Source organism: Vulpes vulpes, chromosome 5 (genome assembly GCF_048418805.1).
Source record: "Vulpes vulpes isolate BD-2025 chromosome 5, VulVul3, whole genome shotgun sequence".
Lineage (NCBI taxonomy): Eukaryota > Metazoa > Chordata > Mammalia > Carnivora > Canidae > Vulpes > Vulpes vulpes.
The window spans coordinates 15736152-15750199 of record NC_132784.1 but is presented as its reverse complement, the minus strand read 5'-3'; the positions used below and the strand labels follow the sequence as shown (position 1 = coordinate 15750199).

At 42.5% G+C, this 14048-nt stretch overlaps 1 protein-coding gene across 15 annotated transcripts in view; it reads left to right on the top strand.

Annotated features, from left to right (window-relative positions):
* NCKAP5 (NCK associated protein 5) overlaps positions 1–14048 on the top strand; it is a 946904-nt gene that overhangs the window by 883241 nt on the left and 49615 nt on the right. For 7 of the 15 annotated variants that reach the window (XM_072757601.1, XM_072757595.1, XM_072757596.1 and 4 more), the window contains 2 exons: positions 7039–7353; positions 10081–10217. In XM_072757601.1, the coding sequence (XP_072613702.1) occupies positions 7039–7353; positions 10081–10217 (452 nt within the window). Of the gene's footprint in view, positions 1–7038; positions 7354–10080; positions 10218–13074; positions 13350–14048 lie in introns of all 15 variants that reach the window. The other 8 variants (XM_072757603.1, XM_072757604.1, XM_026015554.2 and 5 more) reach the window with 2 other exon arrangements.

Below are 14048 nucleotides of genomic sequence, written 5' to 3'. Positions count from 1 at the left end.
CTGGCTGGTGAGCTGTATTGGGTCCTCGTTGCATTTTTGGCTATAACTTGTAGATGTGATAGAAATGCTCAAAGCAAAAAATCACTTGGACTTCTAAATTTTCTCTTTTCCTGGAATTTATTATTGTTGAAGAGGAAAAAATGCCCATGGTTACTAAAGTAGTTTGTTTGAACCTGTAAGAGAAGGCAAATCATTGCTCAAGACCAAGTACAGCTTTATAGGATAGATGTGCTGCACCTCTGCTAACTGAAAATCATGGCTTACTAATTTGCAAATGTTCCCCAAGAATGTAATAAGTCTGCGAGGCAAGGGAACATTGGTAAATATCATTCATTTAGGCTTTTTAAAAAGCTTTACACGGTGCCAACTCCAAAATGGATTTCTTGAGAGAATGGACTGCAACTTTTCTATGCACGAGGCACCTTGCCACCAATTCCAAGTACTTTGCCCTGTACTCACTATTGCTCATTGATGATTACAATCAGCTAACCCCCAAAGAAATGGTTACCAAAAGGTGATTGCTTAGGAAATCACCACATGGTAGTTGTTTAGGAAAATAGACCAGGTGCTGCCATAGACTACTAACCATGCAGGTGGAAGTTCGGTTTACTTTGAGTTCCATGACAGCGTATGGTAGGGGCCCCTACCTTTCCCTATCAACCACTTGTGGCAACATGTTAAGCCCCTGCATTGTCAGAAACTTTGTGCCAGGCTTATTACAAATGAGCTGTCATTGTACACACTCTGAATAGTTTTCAAACCCTGTTGTCACATAGCTAGCAGGTAGCCACATGGGTCTTCAAACCTTGTCTTTCCAGCTCCGATGTCTACTATTTTCTTTTCACTTCCTTCTTCTGAATATTCAGGGTAACTTAGAACTCAAGTCAGATTTCCTCAAACCTATCCTATCCAATGATCTCTTTAGACAAATACATTACTACTACCAGGAGTTTGGGTTTACAAATTCAGGCGATCACGGATTTGTGCGATAGGATCTGTGAGAAAAAGTTTGAGACACTTTAATCTGTAGAAGAGAAGGCTGGGCAGGGAGGGGATTTAGTGGCATTTTCCAAACACTCAAGATCGTTCCTCAGTCAGATTCCACCAACTGGGAAGTTTGTATCAGCTGACACAATGCTGGAAATATACTTTTCCCTTTGCAGCTATTTTTAAGGATAAACAGTACTGTGTAAAGAAATAATATAAAACAAGTTTGGAATAATCCACTTGAGGGAACAATTTGTTTTAAAAGAAAGAAACTCACTGTTTTGCATAAATCCATGTAAGACGTTACTGAATAATCTCATCTACTCACAACAAATGATCCCCAGGAACTTGACCCTGTCCTAGCTTAGTTCTTATGCTACAGTGGACACTAGTGTTAAGTGAGGATGCCAACACTCAGTGTGGCATCCAGAATCCCTGAGGATGAGGGCCAAGGCAATGGTGCCACTCTGGCTTCTTCTAGACCTGAGAATTTCTGGCCAGTGATGCTTTGGAGGGAGGAGGGGGAGACTGAGAAAGACACCAAAACACCATTCTAGGAGCTGTCCTTCATCTTGGTCATAGACCCTTACTCTAAGGGCTTGGAAGTATTAAGAAATTGGTCTTTAAAATATTCAATAATTCTGAATGATCTTATTCCTCTGGCTATCTGAATTAATGAAGTCTGACTGTATGTGAAAAATGGCCCTAGAGAAGAAGGAAGACAGCTCTTTTCTTTGGTTGCTAGAGTCAGAACAAAAGGCAGTACATTGGGGTTTCAAAAAGAAAGCTTCATATTCAATTTAATTTCAAGAAGCATTTTCTAAAGATTAGAGATGTTTTTTCTCCACCTGCTCTTTTCATTACACTCAGTGAGAACTGACTGTATGTCAGGCCCTGTGCTGAACCTGGTGATAGAAAATATATCAGATACTTGATCAGCCTGTAATTGGTATCAGCTCTGTCAGCATATAATCACCATATTCTTGAAAATGGACAATATAGAATCAGGAATGGACTTACATGAGAATACCACGGACATAAATAAAATCCAGTCTGGCCTCAGAATGCTTACAGCCTACTAACACTTGTTTAGAGAACTGTGCTAGTTTCTGAATGATAACTGTGTACTTATTCCAGACATCATGCTATATTTATTAGATGCTATCTGTGTTTCTAGTCCTAAAAGCACCCCCATCATGAAGGCTGTATGACCTAATTTTCAGATGAGGAAACTGAAAAACCACCTACCGAGACCCCAGGTACCAGGAGCATAAGTGCTAAAGCTTCTTGGTGCACTGAGTGGGGATTTTTATATCATGCACCTTGAGTTGACAAATCCCCAATGGAAATGTTTCTGCAGAACTTCTTTTCTGCCATCATCTCATGCAGAACCTCACCCTTTTTGGCTGCTCACCCACTCCTGGGATGTTTGTCTCCCTCTTAGGCACAGTAACTTCCCTCTGAAGTTACTGAAGCTTCAATGCCAGAAAATACTCCTAATCTAAGCAAAAATCTAAGGAAAATCTGCGCTTTTTCCCCAAGAAAGGAGGGCCTAGAAATGTGTGTATCAGCTGCTAAGAGACCGAAAATGTATCCCCTTGCCTGCCAGAGATCCACAAGGTGATGCATTTGAGGGGTGAGTAAAAGAATCTGAGTCCAACCTGTACATAAGAGATTCCCTCCCAGTCTGCTGCTGATGCCCTGAACGGATCCCAGGGGTGCTGAGATGTTGAACCCTCGGCTCTCAAGTAGCCAGGGTTTTCCTCAGAGAGCTTCATATTTTCTATGTGTGCTATGACATTAAAAGGACTGGGAAGCACCACTGTGAGTCATCCCATGAAACTCCTGGGGCTTGTTGGTGCCAATAAGCAAGAGAACTTAACCTTGAGAGAGTGAAAGAGACAGAGAGAGAGAGTAGGCAAATGGGACAATGAGAAGTAGGTGGAAGGGCTGACCAGGGTCAGAGGCATGATTGGTAACCTTGGAAGAATGAAACCTGCTGGTCATCCGGAGACCCAATCCTTGAACTCATTAGCAAGGCCCTGTTGGCAGCTGTTCTCACAGCCACAAATGTGAACTTATACTTGTCGAGATCAAGACTGTCAACTCATTCGAGATGCAAGGTCAGCTTGCCACTTTGAACTTTGTTCCTATCACAGCCATTTAATTACTTTGTGAGTTCTTCTAATTCTCTGAGAAAAAAAAAAAAAGCTGGCTTCAGAAGTACAATATCTAACACTTTCTCAGGTTACATTATTTTTATGAACTGTGAGAAACTTACAGCACCTTAAAGAAACTGCATAAAGAAGGTGTCAGCATTTTCAATATAAACTCCATTTCCAAAGGTTTATGCATTCTGGAGAAATTTGCTTGAGGGTGAAACTTGGCATATGGTGCCTGAGTCCCTGACTGTCTACACCTCATTTCATAGGTACTTACAAATGAGTTCTTCAAATTCACTACATTTGGCATCTGTAATTTTTAGAAATAAAAAATGGCTTTAATAGCAGGTGGTTTATGAGTTTAGTGTCAGAGCACACAGTTCTCAGAGAATCTGAGAACTCAGGAATACCAAAAGTCCTCTTTAGATTCTGGTATGACAATATTATAAAAGGAAAGAAGGGAAAGGAAAATCATTTAAGGGGACAGAAACCAGAAAATGTTGGTATTTTCAGAAGGGTACCATACTTAGCCTGCCTTCACCAATTTTCCTATGACCTCTCCTCACCCTATTTCCAGCCTTCTGTTATTAGTCCAGGCCAGCACACGGGCCTTGGCGGCTGGAGCTTCCCCTAGAAAAATCACGGTAATGGCAGTCAAGGATCTCATTTTGCTTTTTGAGTCTCCATTTGAGAGGACTGGATTCAATGCTTTCTGAGCCATCAAATACTTGGAGGGGAGAGAGTTCTCAGACAAAGCCAGAAAACTGCCCTTGGAGGCAATGCCTATCACCTAATCCAGAGAATTGAGATTAATGCCTTAAAAACCTGGGCCTGAAAGTCTATGGATGCAATTGAAGAATGCAGAGGGGAAGAGTTACTGCGCAGTCATGGTCCTCAGAACCCGTGCAGATCAGGATGTGCAGGCATCCTGAGTGCGGGCAACAACCATTAGATACAGGAAACATCAAGGTAGACTCAGACCTCAGGATGGGGAGCAAGAGAGCCAGCTAGAATTCAGGTACCTGCTTCAGTTCCAGGGGACAAGCTGAATGCCTTTACCTAGGAGCAGGGGTGGGGAGGCGGGGAGGCATTCTGGGAGCTTTCTGCTCACAAGGCTGCCTCAATGGCTAGTAACTGAGTAGACTCTGCTTCCGGATTTGTCTGTACTTTTGGGAAGGATGAGGATAGCTTGATGGCTAAAAGCATGGTCTCTGTAGTTATACTTGACTGGATTCAAATCCAAGCTCCTTATAGCTCATGGCTTTGGGTGAGTTACTTAACCCTTTTGAACTAGGATTCCTCATTTGTAGATGGTGATGATAGTTCCTAACCTTATAATATTGAGAAGCTGAAGACAGGAGGCAAAGAAAGAAGTGAAGTACTAAGTGGCTACAATGATCAGCCAAATTTGATGGTTCAAGTGCACAAAAGGAAAAGAACTCCCCATGTTTCATCCTGCTGAGCACTCTAGTTCAGGGCTAAGCAATCCTGCAGGTGCTGGGAGGAAATAATCACAGGAGGGAGCCTGGGGCCTGTGAGGACTAACACACCTCAGCTGTTAAAGCCAATGAGTCTGCTTCCTGTTCCCAAACACTGGGTCAGTTCTGATGAAGATCCATTTGTTCCTGTGTGAGACTGAAATAATTTCGACTCTTAGAATTGCTCCCTAGTACAACATGTGGACATGCTAACTCTGAGGGGTTTTGTATTTCTTGACTAAAATGAAGAAAAGACCTTGAAATCTGAATGCCAGTGCCGGGGATCTTTCTTTTTAAACTCTTCTGGCAATGCCTCCCCATGCAAACAGCTGCTCATTTCTCAAAAAGGCCCCTCTGTAAATAATCAGGTCCCCTTAATTGAGAAGAAGATGAATGGAGAAGGTAATGAACAATCTTTGAAGCTGGTTGAGAGTAAAGCTGGCCAGGTGGAGACCTTGAAATGAATAGGGCTAAAATTTAGCCCTTGTAATTCTAAAAAAGAAAAGGCCCACCCCAGGCCATAGCCATATGAATCAGAGCCCAGGCAGTTCCTGACCACTTTCTTAGATCTCATGGCTGCTAAACGGTAGAGTGTATCTGCATCTTCCCACTAAATATCCCATTAAAGACAGAAGCTTCTTTTTCGATAAGGACTCTGACTCCCTAGTGCTTCCAAAACCAGCACCAAATCTATAAGAGCGAAGACTGTCCACAGCCCTACACCTTTGTTTTAACCTTACTGTTAGGAAATTCCCCGAATTCTACTACTCATTGGTGGCCCAGAGCTTTTGAGGAAGAGAATAGGGAAGGGACAGTTTCAGGAATTCTGACATAAATTGCTCAGCATCAAATGAGATTGTGTAAGAGAGGCACTTATGGATAAACTATCCACCTGCCAAGTGTCTCTAAAATCTGATAAATAGACTGAACATTTTGCATATGTCACTATTTGTTATTTAACTTTCAGCTATCTCCCACCGAATGCTTGATATTGTTCTAAATTCTAGAGATTGGATGGCAAACATTTTTATCCTCACAGCAATCCCATAAGGAACCTGAGAGCTCCACAGGCTAAGAATCCTGTGTCAGGGGTCATACAATAGTTATTGGCAGTTTGCACTTTATAAGCCATTGTTCCATAAAACACTACTGAAATGTTAGCTGTTGAGCCTTGAGATACGAAGATTATGTCATATTCTGTTATATTCGCCACCATGCCTGACACGGTACTAAGTCTTGCTGAGTGTTAGAACCACAAGCTGCTGACACAAACTTTACTAAGGATGTTTTCTTCTAAGACTATCCTATAAACAGGAAGCTTTTGGAGTGACAAGCAGATCTTGGAAGTTGTCTCATTGGCTTGAATAAACCATAATGCCATTACAGTAATAATTTTTTCAGATACTGTATTTTTGTCTGTACACAAAATTTTTTTTAAAAAGATTTTATTTATTTATTAATGAGAGACACAGAGAGAGAGAGAGAGAGAGAGAGCGGCAGAGACACAGGCAGAGGGAGAAGCGGGCTCCACGCAGGGAGCCCGACACGGGTCTTGATCCTGGATCTCCAGGATCAGGCCCTGGGCTAAAGGCGGCGCTAACCCACTGAGCCACCCGGGCTGCCCACAAAATTTCTTAAAGATGAGACACAGCAGAATATATTACACATGTGTGGTGAAATCAACTCGATTTGTTTTAGAGAATAGTGAGATCTCTGAGAGTGACAAAAAATCCAACAAGTATTAATGGGTTGTGTCACTGCATGAAGTGAGAGTGAAAGACAGATGGTGGCTCTCAATTAATTGACTTTAAATGGCAGTTGGGTCAAATGAAGCCCACATGATAAAGTGATAGTACCATGGGTAAGGTATCTTTTGGGATGACCCTTGTAGCATATGAATTACTTGCCCTCACAGTTAAATTGAGAGGCCAGAGACTTAGTTAACTGTCGAGTGGATAATAATTCATGTAAGAGATGCACAATTACCTTTGTTAGGACATCACTTCAAAGTGCTATGTGTGCTCATTACTCATCATATTTCGGTTAATAAATTTCACCTAATTGGTTGAAGTCATATGATTCCCAATCAAAATAAAGGTGACTAAAAATAACTTTTGGTCTCTAATGGCCGTTCTTTTTGTGTGACAGTTCTAGAGAACCATCCAGGATATATGTACATGTGACTCTTAATGCTAGTAATGGCTAGCTGTCTTACCTCATATTATGTGAAGGGGATATTTCCGTGTTCAATTAAATGTCTGTCTGGTGCCACTCACTGGAAATGTACTATCCCATTAATAGTATTTCTTCCTTCTAGATACCCCCTTCCTCCAGATTGGATAAAAATGCTCATGATCCTTTTATCCTTTTATGTGAGCCCTATCTAATCCTCACTTTGTTATTCTCTCTAGAATCCAACTGCCTGATGAGGACACTGGACAGTGGGATTGGAACCTTCCCACTCCCAGACTCGGGAAATCGCTCCACAGGGCGATACATCTGCCACCCAGACTCCCCAGAGGACACTGAGCCCATCCTGTCTCTCCAGCCAGCACTTTGTGCAGCTTCTTCCATCAGGGCTCAGACCCTTGAACGAGAAGTGCCTTCCTCTGCAGACAGCCACGCCTCTGCAGATAACACCATTGTTCATTCCACATCTGACCCCATCATGACCGCCAGGGGGATGCGGCCTCTGGAAAGTCGGCTCCCCAAACCAGCCTCCTCAGGTAAAACACCTGTGACCTTCCAAATTAGACTGTTTCCACACCAAAACAATGCACTTGCTGACAAAAATGGAAAACGGGCAGCAGAAAAGGTTTCCACCAGGAGGTCAGTCAGTGACCTCCACCCAATGGGAATGTAGATACATGAAAATCCCTATATGTCCTCAAACAAAAGTAAAAAGACAAATGCTAAACATCATCTATTCTTAGTATCACAATAGGGGGTAAACACATGCATAAAGGAAACAAGCACGTAAGCACAGGTACAGGGACATATAAATTGATAAAGAAAAAAGCCACACAACACACACATAGGATTTTATCTTTTTAAAGCCTAACTCTGAATATAGACCAGTTTAGGCCTGAGACATAAATTTAGCTGAAATGTTGTTTGCCCTCTAACCAGAAATGTATGTCTTCTGACATATTCCTATCCTGCTCAAATATATTTATATGTTGAACTATAAAAAACTTAGTTTGATATATCAGCAGTGGATTGTGCATTAACTGCAATAGAGTGGAATGAGCCTCCTCAGTGAGATGCACCACCCTTCGTCACAGTAATTGAAACAAGCTTCCATGATTAAAGATAGGACCAGGCTAAAGGTCAAAGTTTGTTCATTGTTCCTTCAAGATTTAAAATATTTATTGCAGTGTGAGATGACACTAAATAATTTTTAGCTTGCGTGGCTTATGTTGCACTAACGACATGCATAAGCATATGAACAAGAACTCTAAAGACTTTCTCTTATGATTTCATGACTTAGAAAGGAGCCAGCCACAAGTAGAAATTATACGATTGGCTTTTGAGAAATTAGAAAAGAAGACTTTTAATTAAATATCTTTGAATATATGTGATTGAGCTATTCCCACAGCTGAGTTCTTTATACAACAATGCGAACTGCCATGAATGTTTCATCACAAACTTCTGCTCATTCCAAGCCAAGGCTACATTTTAAAAGGCTGTAATGCATATTATTTTTTAAATAAATGCATTGTTAATTAATGACACAGCCTCCAGAGATTCAGGGGCGAAATCTTAGTTATAGATTATGTGCTCCATGCTTGAATAGTCACATGTGTGACCTCAATTCAGCAACGGGCTGCCGCGTAGACTTCATGATTAAACACTGTCATTATAACAAATTGAATAGAAACCACAAGCCTTGAATTGCTTCATAAGAAGGGGATTGGAAGGAGATTGTTCTGATCATGCTGCTAATATTCACTGCGTTGGTTTTTGGAGGTTTGTGTCTTAATTAAATTGTCATGAAGAGTTGTAAGAAAGTAGTATATGGTAGAGAATGAGGTCAACAGAATCACAAGGTATTTTTGTGTCACCCACCCTGCAGCTTCCTGTCTACCAAATGATAACGTCACTGTGGTCCTGAGGCAGGGCCACCTTTCCAAGGCTGCTCTTTTCTCTGTGGCCATCAGTGACTCACTTGAAAAATCAGGGAATGGGAGGACAAGCTGGAGCAAAAGGAAAGTGAGGTTATTCCCACTTAAGAGGAGTCATTTCCTATTTAATGCATGTATTTCCATTGGTTTTTCACTTTTTCCCATAATCAAAAAAAAAAAAAAGTAACTGGACAAGTCTCACAGTGCTGATAAAAATATAGTGACTTTGCTTCTGCTCACAAGCAAAATGCTATTGAGAGGCTCTCACAGCATGTCCTGTTGGTAATCACTGAGGATGGAGGGTAATAACAGCGATTCTCCTTTCTGGCATGAGGAAGGAATTCACTCTGCAGGTTAATCTACTATTAAGGATAATGGGGGAACTTTAATCATTCCCTGCTAATTACACCCTTGCTTCTCAAAGTGTGATCCATGGGCTAGTATCATCAAGATCGCCCGAGAGCTTTCCGGAAATGCAGAATCTCAGACCCACAGTCTAGACCTCCTGATTCAGACGCTGCAATTTAACAAAAGCTCAACTGATGCATATACACATAAAAGCTTGGGAGTACTGCCCTGCAAATTCTTTAAGAGCGCAGTTGCCGAAAATACATTCTGAGTGCATTGGGAGTGACCTTAATGAGTATTCTAGGAAAATAAGGGTTCCCTGCCCAAATATGTTTGGGAAGGGCTTTTTCTTCTTCTTCTTTTTTTTTTTTAAGATTTTTTACTTTAATACCACAAGTTCAAAAGAAGCGTGGGACAAAGGTCTGCTTTTGAAATCAGACAACCTAACATTCTCATAGTATACTTATACTCTAAATATGAACCCTGAAAAAAAGTTCTGGAAAAGACTTTTCTCTGAAGTTACAGTACTGTCTTCAGAATAGGGCATATTATTTAGGGCTCTAAATCAAACCCTTTCTTTGGATGTTATGACAATTTTCAATAGCACAATGAAGGCTCTGAGAAGTGCTCCCAAAAGGAAACCTGTTTGTTGTCTGATGATTAACACTATTTGAGGAGTAATCAGTGTTTCCCAAAGGATTTGCTCATTAACCCCTTCCTAACATGAAAAGCTTCTCAATATTTTGTGGAAAAGTTTGCCTTCAGCTCTCTGAGATGGACACCTTCTAGAGATACACATAGCAGTGCAATGCAGATGTTTTGGGTGGCACAGACTTGCAGGGGACTGGATGTTGGGAAAAGCAGCTGTAACTGTGTTTGGATCTTTTTTATTATTTCTGAATGTCTCTCTCACTTCCCTCCCTTAACTTGTAAAGAGTTGAAGAAAGCAGATTGTGATTTCATGTACATTTTCTCACTTAGGAAAAATCAATTCCCAAAAGCAGAATGAAGCAGAGCCAAGGCCTCAGACCTGCTCGTCATTTGAATATGCCGAAAACACAATCGCAAGTGAGCAGCTTCCAGAGTGGGGCAGTGAAGACCCCACGGCTGAAACCCAGGTAAGGGGGAGGCTAACAGGAGGAGGGTACCCTCCACTTGTTGCTCCTGATGGTGAAAAATGACTTCCTTAAACACTTTTACAACAGATCCAATTTTTGCATCAAATTTGTCGTTGGCTCAGTGAATAAAAACTAAGGCCCAAGGCTCACCCTTTTTCCTGCATAATTAAGTAACGCCCTGGGTTTTTGGGAGGAATTGAAATGTTTCCGAGACTTGCACCTAGATTTTTGAGGCATGGATGGTCTCCCAGATTAGATGTTACAGAACAGGCACTCACTTTCCCAAACCATAAGAGTACATTGAGAATTATTTAGTGATACTTTTCCGTTATCTTATTCTTCCTTTAACCTTTGCCTTGTGCCTCCGAGACAGGTACAGAAGGTATAATTATACCCCTGAGTAGTCAAATGACTTGCTGGTGTCAATGAGACCTGCGTCTCTTCAGCCCCTACTGTTTTTGCTGTGAGATCTTCATCCACCCTGAGATGGCACACATAGGCCTCCTGACATGTTATTGGACCCAAGAAGTTGCTCATGGCTCAGGGACATTTCTATCATCCCTCGGGGTTAGTTAGTATGTCCTCCTGTGTTTCCTCCTATTTGCCTCTTCCAGCAAGTTACCTGAGCCATGTTCAACTGCCCCCATTGCTCTTTGTACTAGAGTTTCTACCAGCTGTGATGAGAAAATACCTGGATTAGCCCACATCTGGGGTTCCCCACAACCAGTGGGGCCAAACCTTCTTTTAGCCTTTACCACCTCAGAATGGGTTCATGGATTAGTAGGGAATGAGATTCTCTGAGCCCACAGCCTCAATTTACAGTAGAGAACACAACTCCAGAGAGATGCTGGACCATATTCAGGGTTCATACTCAGGAGTCGGGACTAGAACTCAGCCCTCTGAATTCCATGTCTGACACTCAGAATGGCAGCCTCTATAAGGCAGGAGCCTAAAGAGTAAACCAGTGTACTCTATCATGCCTCAGTGTAAACATAAAAATGTTAAGACTCCTCCAAAGCAGTGGTTCCCAAACTTGAGTGGGCATCAGATCCACTCAGAGGGCTACACACCCACCTGCGCCCTGTCTGATTTGGTACTGATGGGTTGAGGTCCAAACATTTCTGATGAATTCCCAGGTGATGCTATGCTGTTGGGCCACGGAAAATTCTTTGAGAAGCACTGTTCCAAGGACTCTGTGCTTGCTTTGGGAATTGGAAAGTTGAGAAACCCTAAAGACACCCAGAGTGGGAGGGGGAAATTGTTCAAAAACAAAAGGTGGTGACAGTGGCAAAGGGGTTCAGGCAAATCCAAGAAAGTAAAAATAATAACAACAACAACTGATGCTGGCCAGGTGAGAGCCGCCCCCCTACATGTGATGGCAGGACACTCTTCACCCAACATAAACCAGCAACACAGAGCCCTCTCCAGGGTTCTCTCACTCATCATCCTGCCCCAGCTCTGCCCACTGGAAAGCTTGCTCTGATTTGAGAGTCAGAGCTAAGTTCTGTGGCTCAGAACTTAGAACCCTGCTTTGCTGACTGCCAGGGAGGGAAAGCTGGAAGAAAGAGTTAGCTTATATTTCTAGCACCCAGTGCTAGAACAGTGCCTGGTTCCATTAGTGTTTGTTGAACAGAGTGATGAAAAAATTCATCTCATCCTACCCCAGAAAGTGTTACAGGGACCCTGCTGGAGCTCTAGACATGGGGCTCCTCTAGCACCACAGCCAGGAGACTAGTCATCGTTCATGGACACCATCCTTGCTGGACTACCAGTACCCCTCATACCGAACTCTGTACCCTCAAAGCCTAGCACTCCTCTTAGCACAGAATAGGTGCTCAATAAGCATTTGTTGAACGAGGGAATGAATGAGTCAATGAATAAAGAAATAAGGAATGAGTAGCTGCTTGAACTTATGACTCCAGGTGAAGAACTTTACACCCTAAAATCTGTTTTTATCATTTCCAACTGAATGACACTCTCCCAAACAAACTTTAGAGACCCATCCCCTATACATCTGTACCTGAACTGTCCGGGATGGGTGGGGAATAGTAGGCTCTAACAGGGCAGCCTGCAAACCAAAAGGACATTCTTTTATAATTCTATACACAGAATTGCAGTCCTACATCTAGTATTCTGATTCTGTGCACAAAGGGGAAACTATTTATACAGCATCAACCACCTCAGCAATTCTTGACAGGGCCTTTCACCACATCAGTGACACCTCGAGGGTCAGCCTGGGTGTGCCTGTGAGCAAGAGGGGAGACCGAGTCCCTCCCCCCATGAACTCTCAGTCGATTCAAGGATCATACAGGGTTAGAAACTGCATACTTTCCTAAAGGCTCCCGTACTTTCCAGGGATAGAAGAAAATTATACATTAGGCAAGCATTTATTCTTCTGTTCTCAAGGTTGATTTTTTTCCGTACCCTCTGATACTTGAAAGCCAATGATGAGATCAGTTAAACAAATAAGCCATTAGGCTTGGAACAGCAGCTCATAATAGGCAATTGAGAAAAAGAAGACCCCATAAAGAAGTGTGCAAAATGCAGAGCAGGTAACTGTGAGGACTTCCCTGTGCCTGAGACAATGGCAGAGTGGTCAATGGCTTCATCATCACAGCCCCGTTTCTGCAGCTCCGGTAATTGAGTAGACCGCGCCAGCTCCGCCTGAGACAGATCGACAGGGAAGCAGAGTTGCTCTTGGTGGTGGTGGTGGGGGGGGGAAGGTGGGGGGGCAGCAGAAGGGAGTTCTGTGCGTGGAATGACAGCCAACTGTGAACCCACGTCCCCTCCTCATGGGTTGTTCCGCCCCACTTTGACTTGCATGAATAATCTTAACAGTCTCGTATTGCTCATTTAGGACAAGGTTCCCAGAATGTGTGCGTACTCTGCCAGTGGTGGCAGTGATAGTGACAGTGACCTGGACTATGGAAATAATGGTTTTGGAGCTGGAAGGAGCAAGTTAGTGAAAGCAATGAAGAGCACCACCCAAGGTAACTTACGGGAGAACCTGGACATCTGGGGCTCCCCTCTCTCCGGGAAGCCGCTGATTTTGCCTTTCACTGTACTCTGCCTCCACCCCCACCCTCGACTTCACATCTTAGCCCCACATCTCTCCTGAGATCTAATTTTCTGGTATGTACAGAAGATTGTCTATGCACATCAATTTGTTTTCTGGTATAATCTTCATGACATTTCAGTGCAGTCTGTGAGGATTTTATTTCCAAATCTGGCATCTCCCGAAAAGCCTCCAATTGAGTTATCTTGGTAATGAAGGAATGACTAGAAAGATAACTTTGTTCTTAATTACATCCTCTGGCAAGTTAAATTGTCCAGTGAGCCATGGATGGAGTCTTCCAGGCTTTTTGCTAATATCGTGTTGTGTAGCTCTGCACCTGTGAGCCAGGCCGTTATGAACAGGTCGTTTATGAAGTTCAAACTCACTGTATTTTCTTTTTGAATCAGAATTGGCAGTAGAAAGACCATCATCTCGAGGCATTTAAAATATGTGTATTCAGACAGCATTTCCTTCCAGCGATAGGAGGAAAGATGAACCCTTAATACAAAGTGGGACCTGGGGTCTACTTTCCTTCTAATCTACTCTGGATTGTCAGGTATATTTCAGTGATGCAATGGAGAATCAATTTGTTCAAATTGATTTTTTTCAAATACTAATTTAGCAATTACATGATGAAAACATGGCTTTCTTTTTTAAAAACAAGACTGATATATTGCTTTAGGGAAAACCTAGCAACCTTGTGGGTTTCCAATTTTCCAAGAGTCTTAGCGCTGTGACATATGGGGGTGAGAATAGCCTGAGCTTCCACCTTGTTG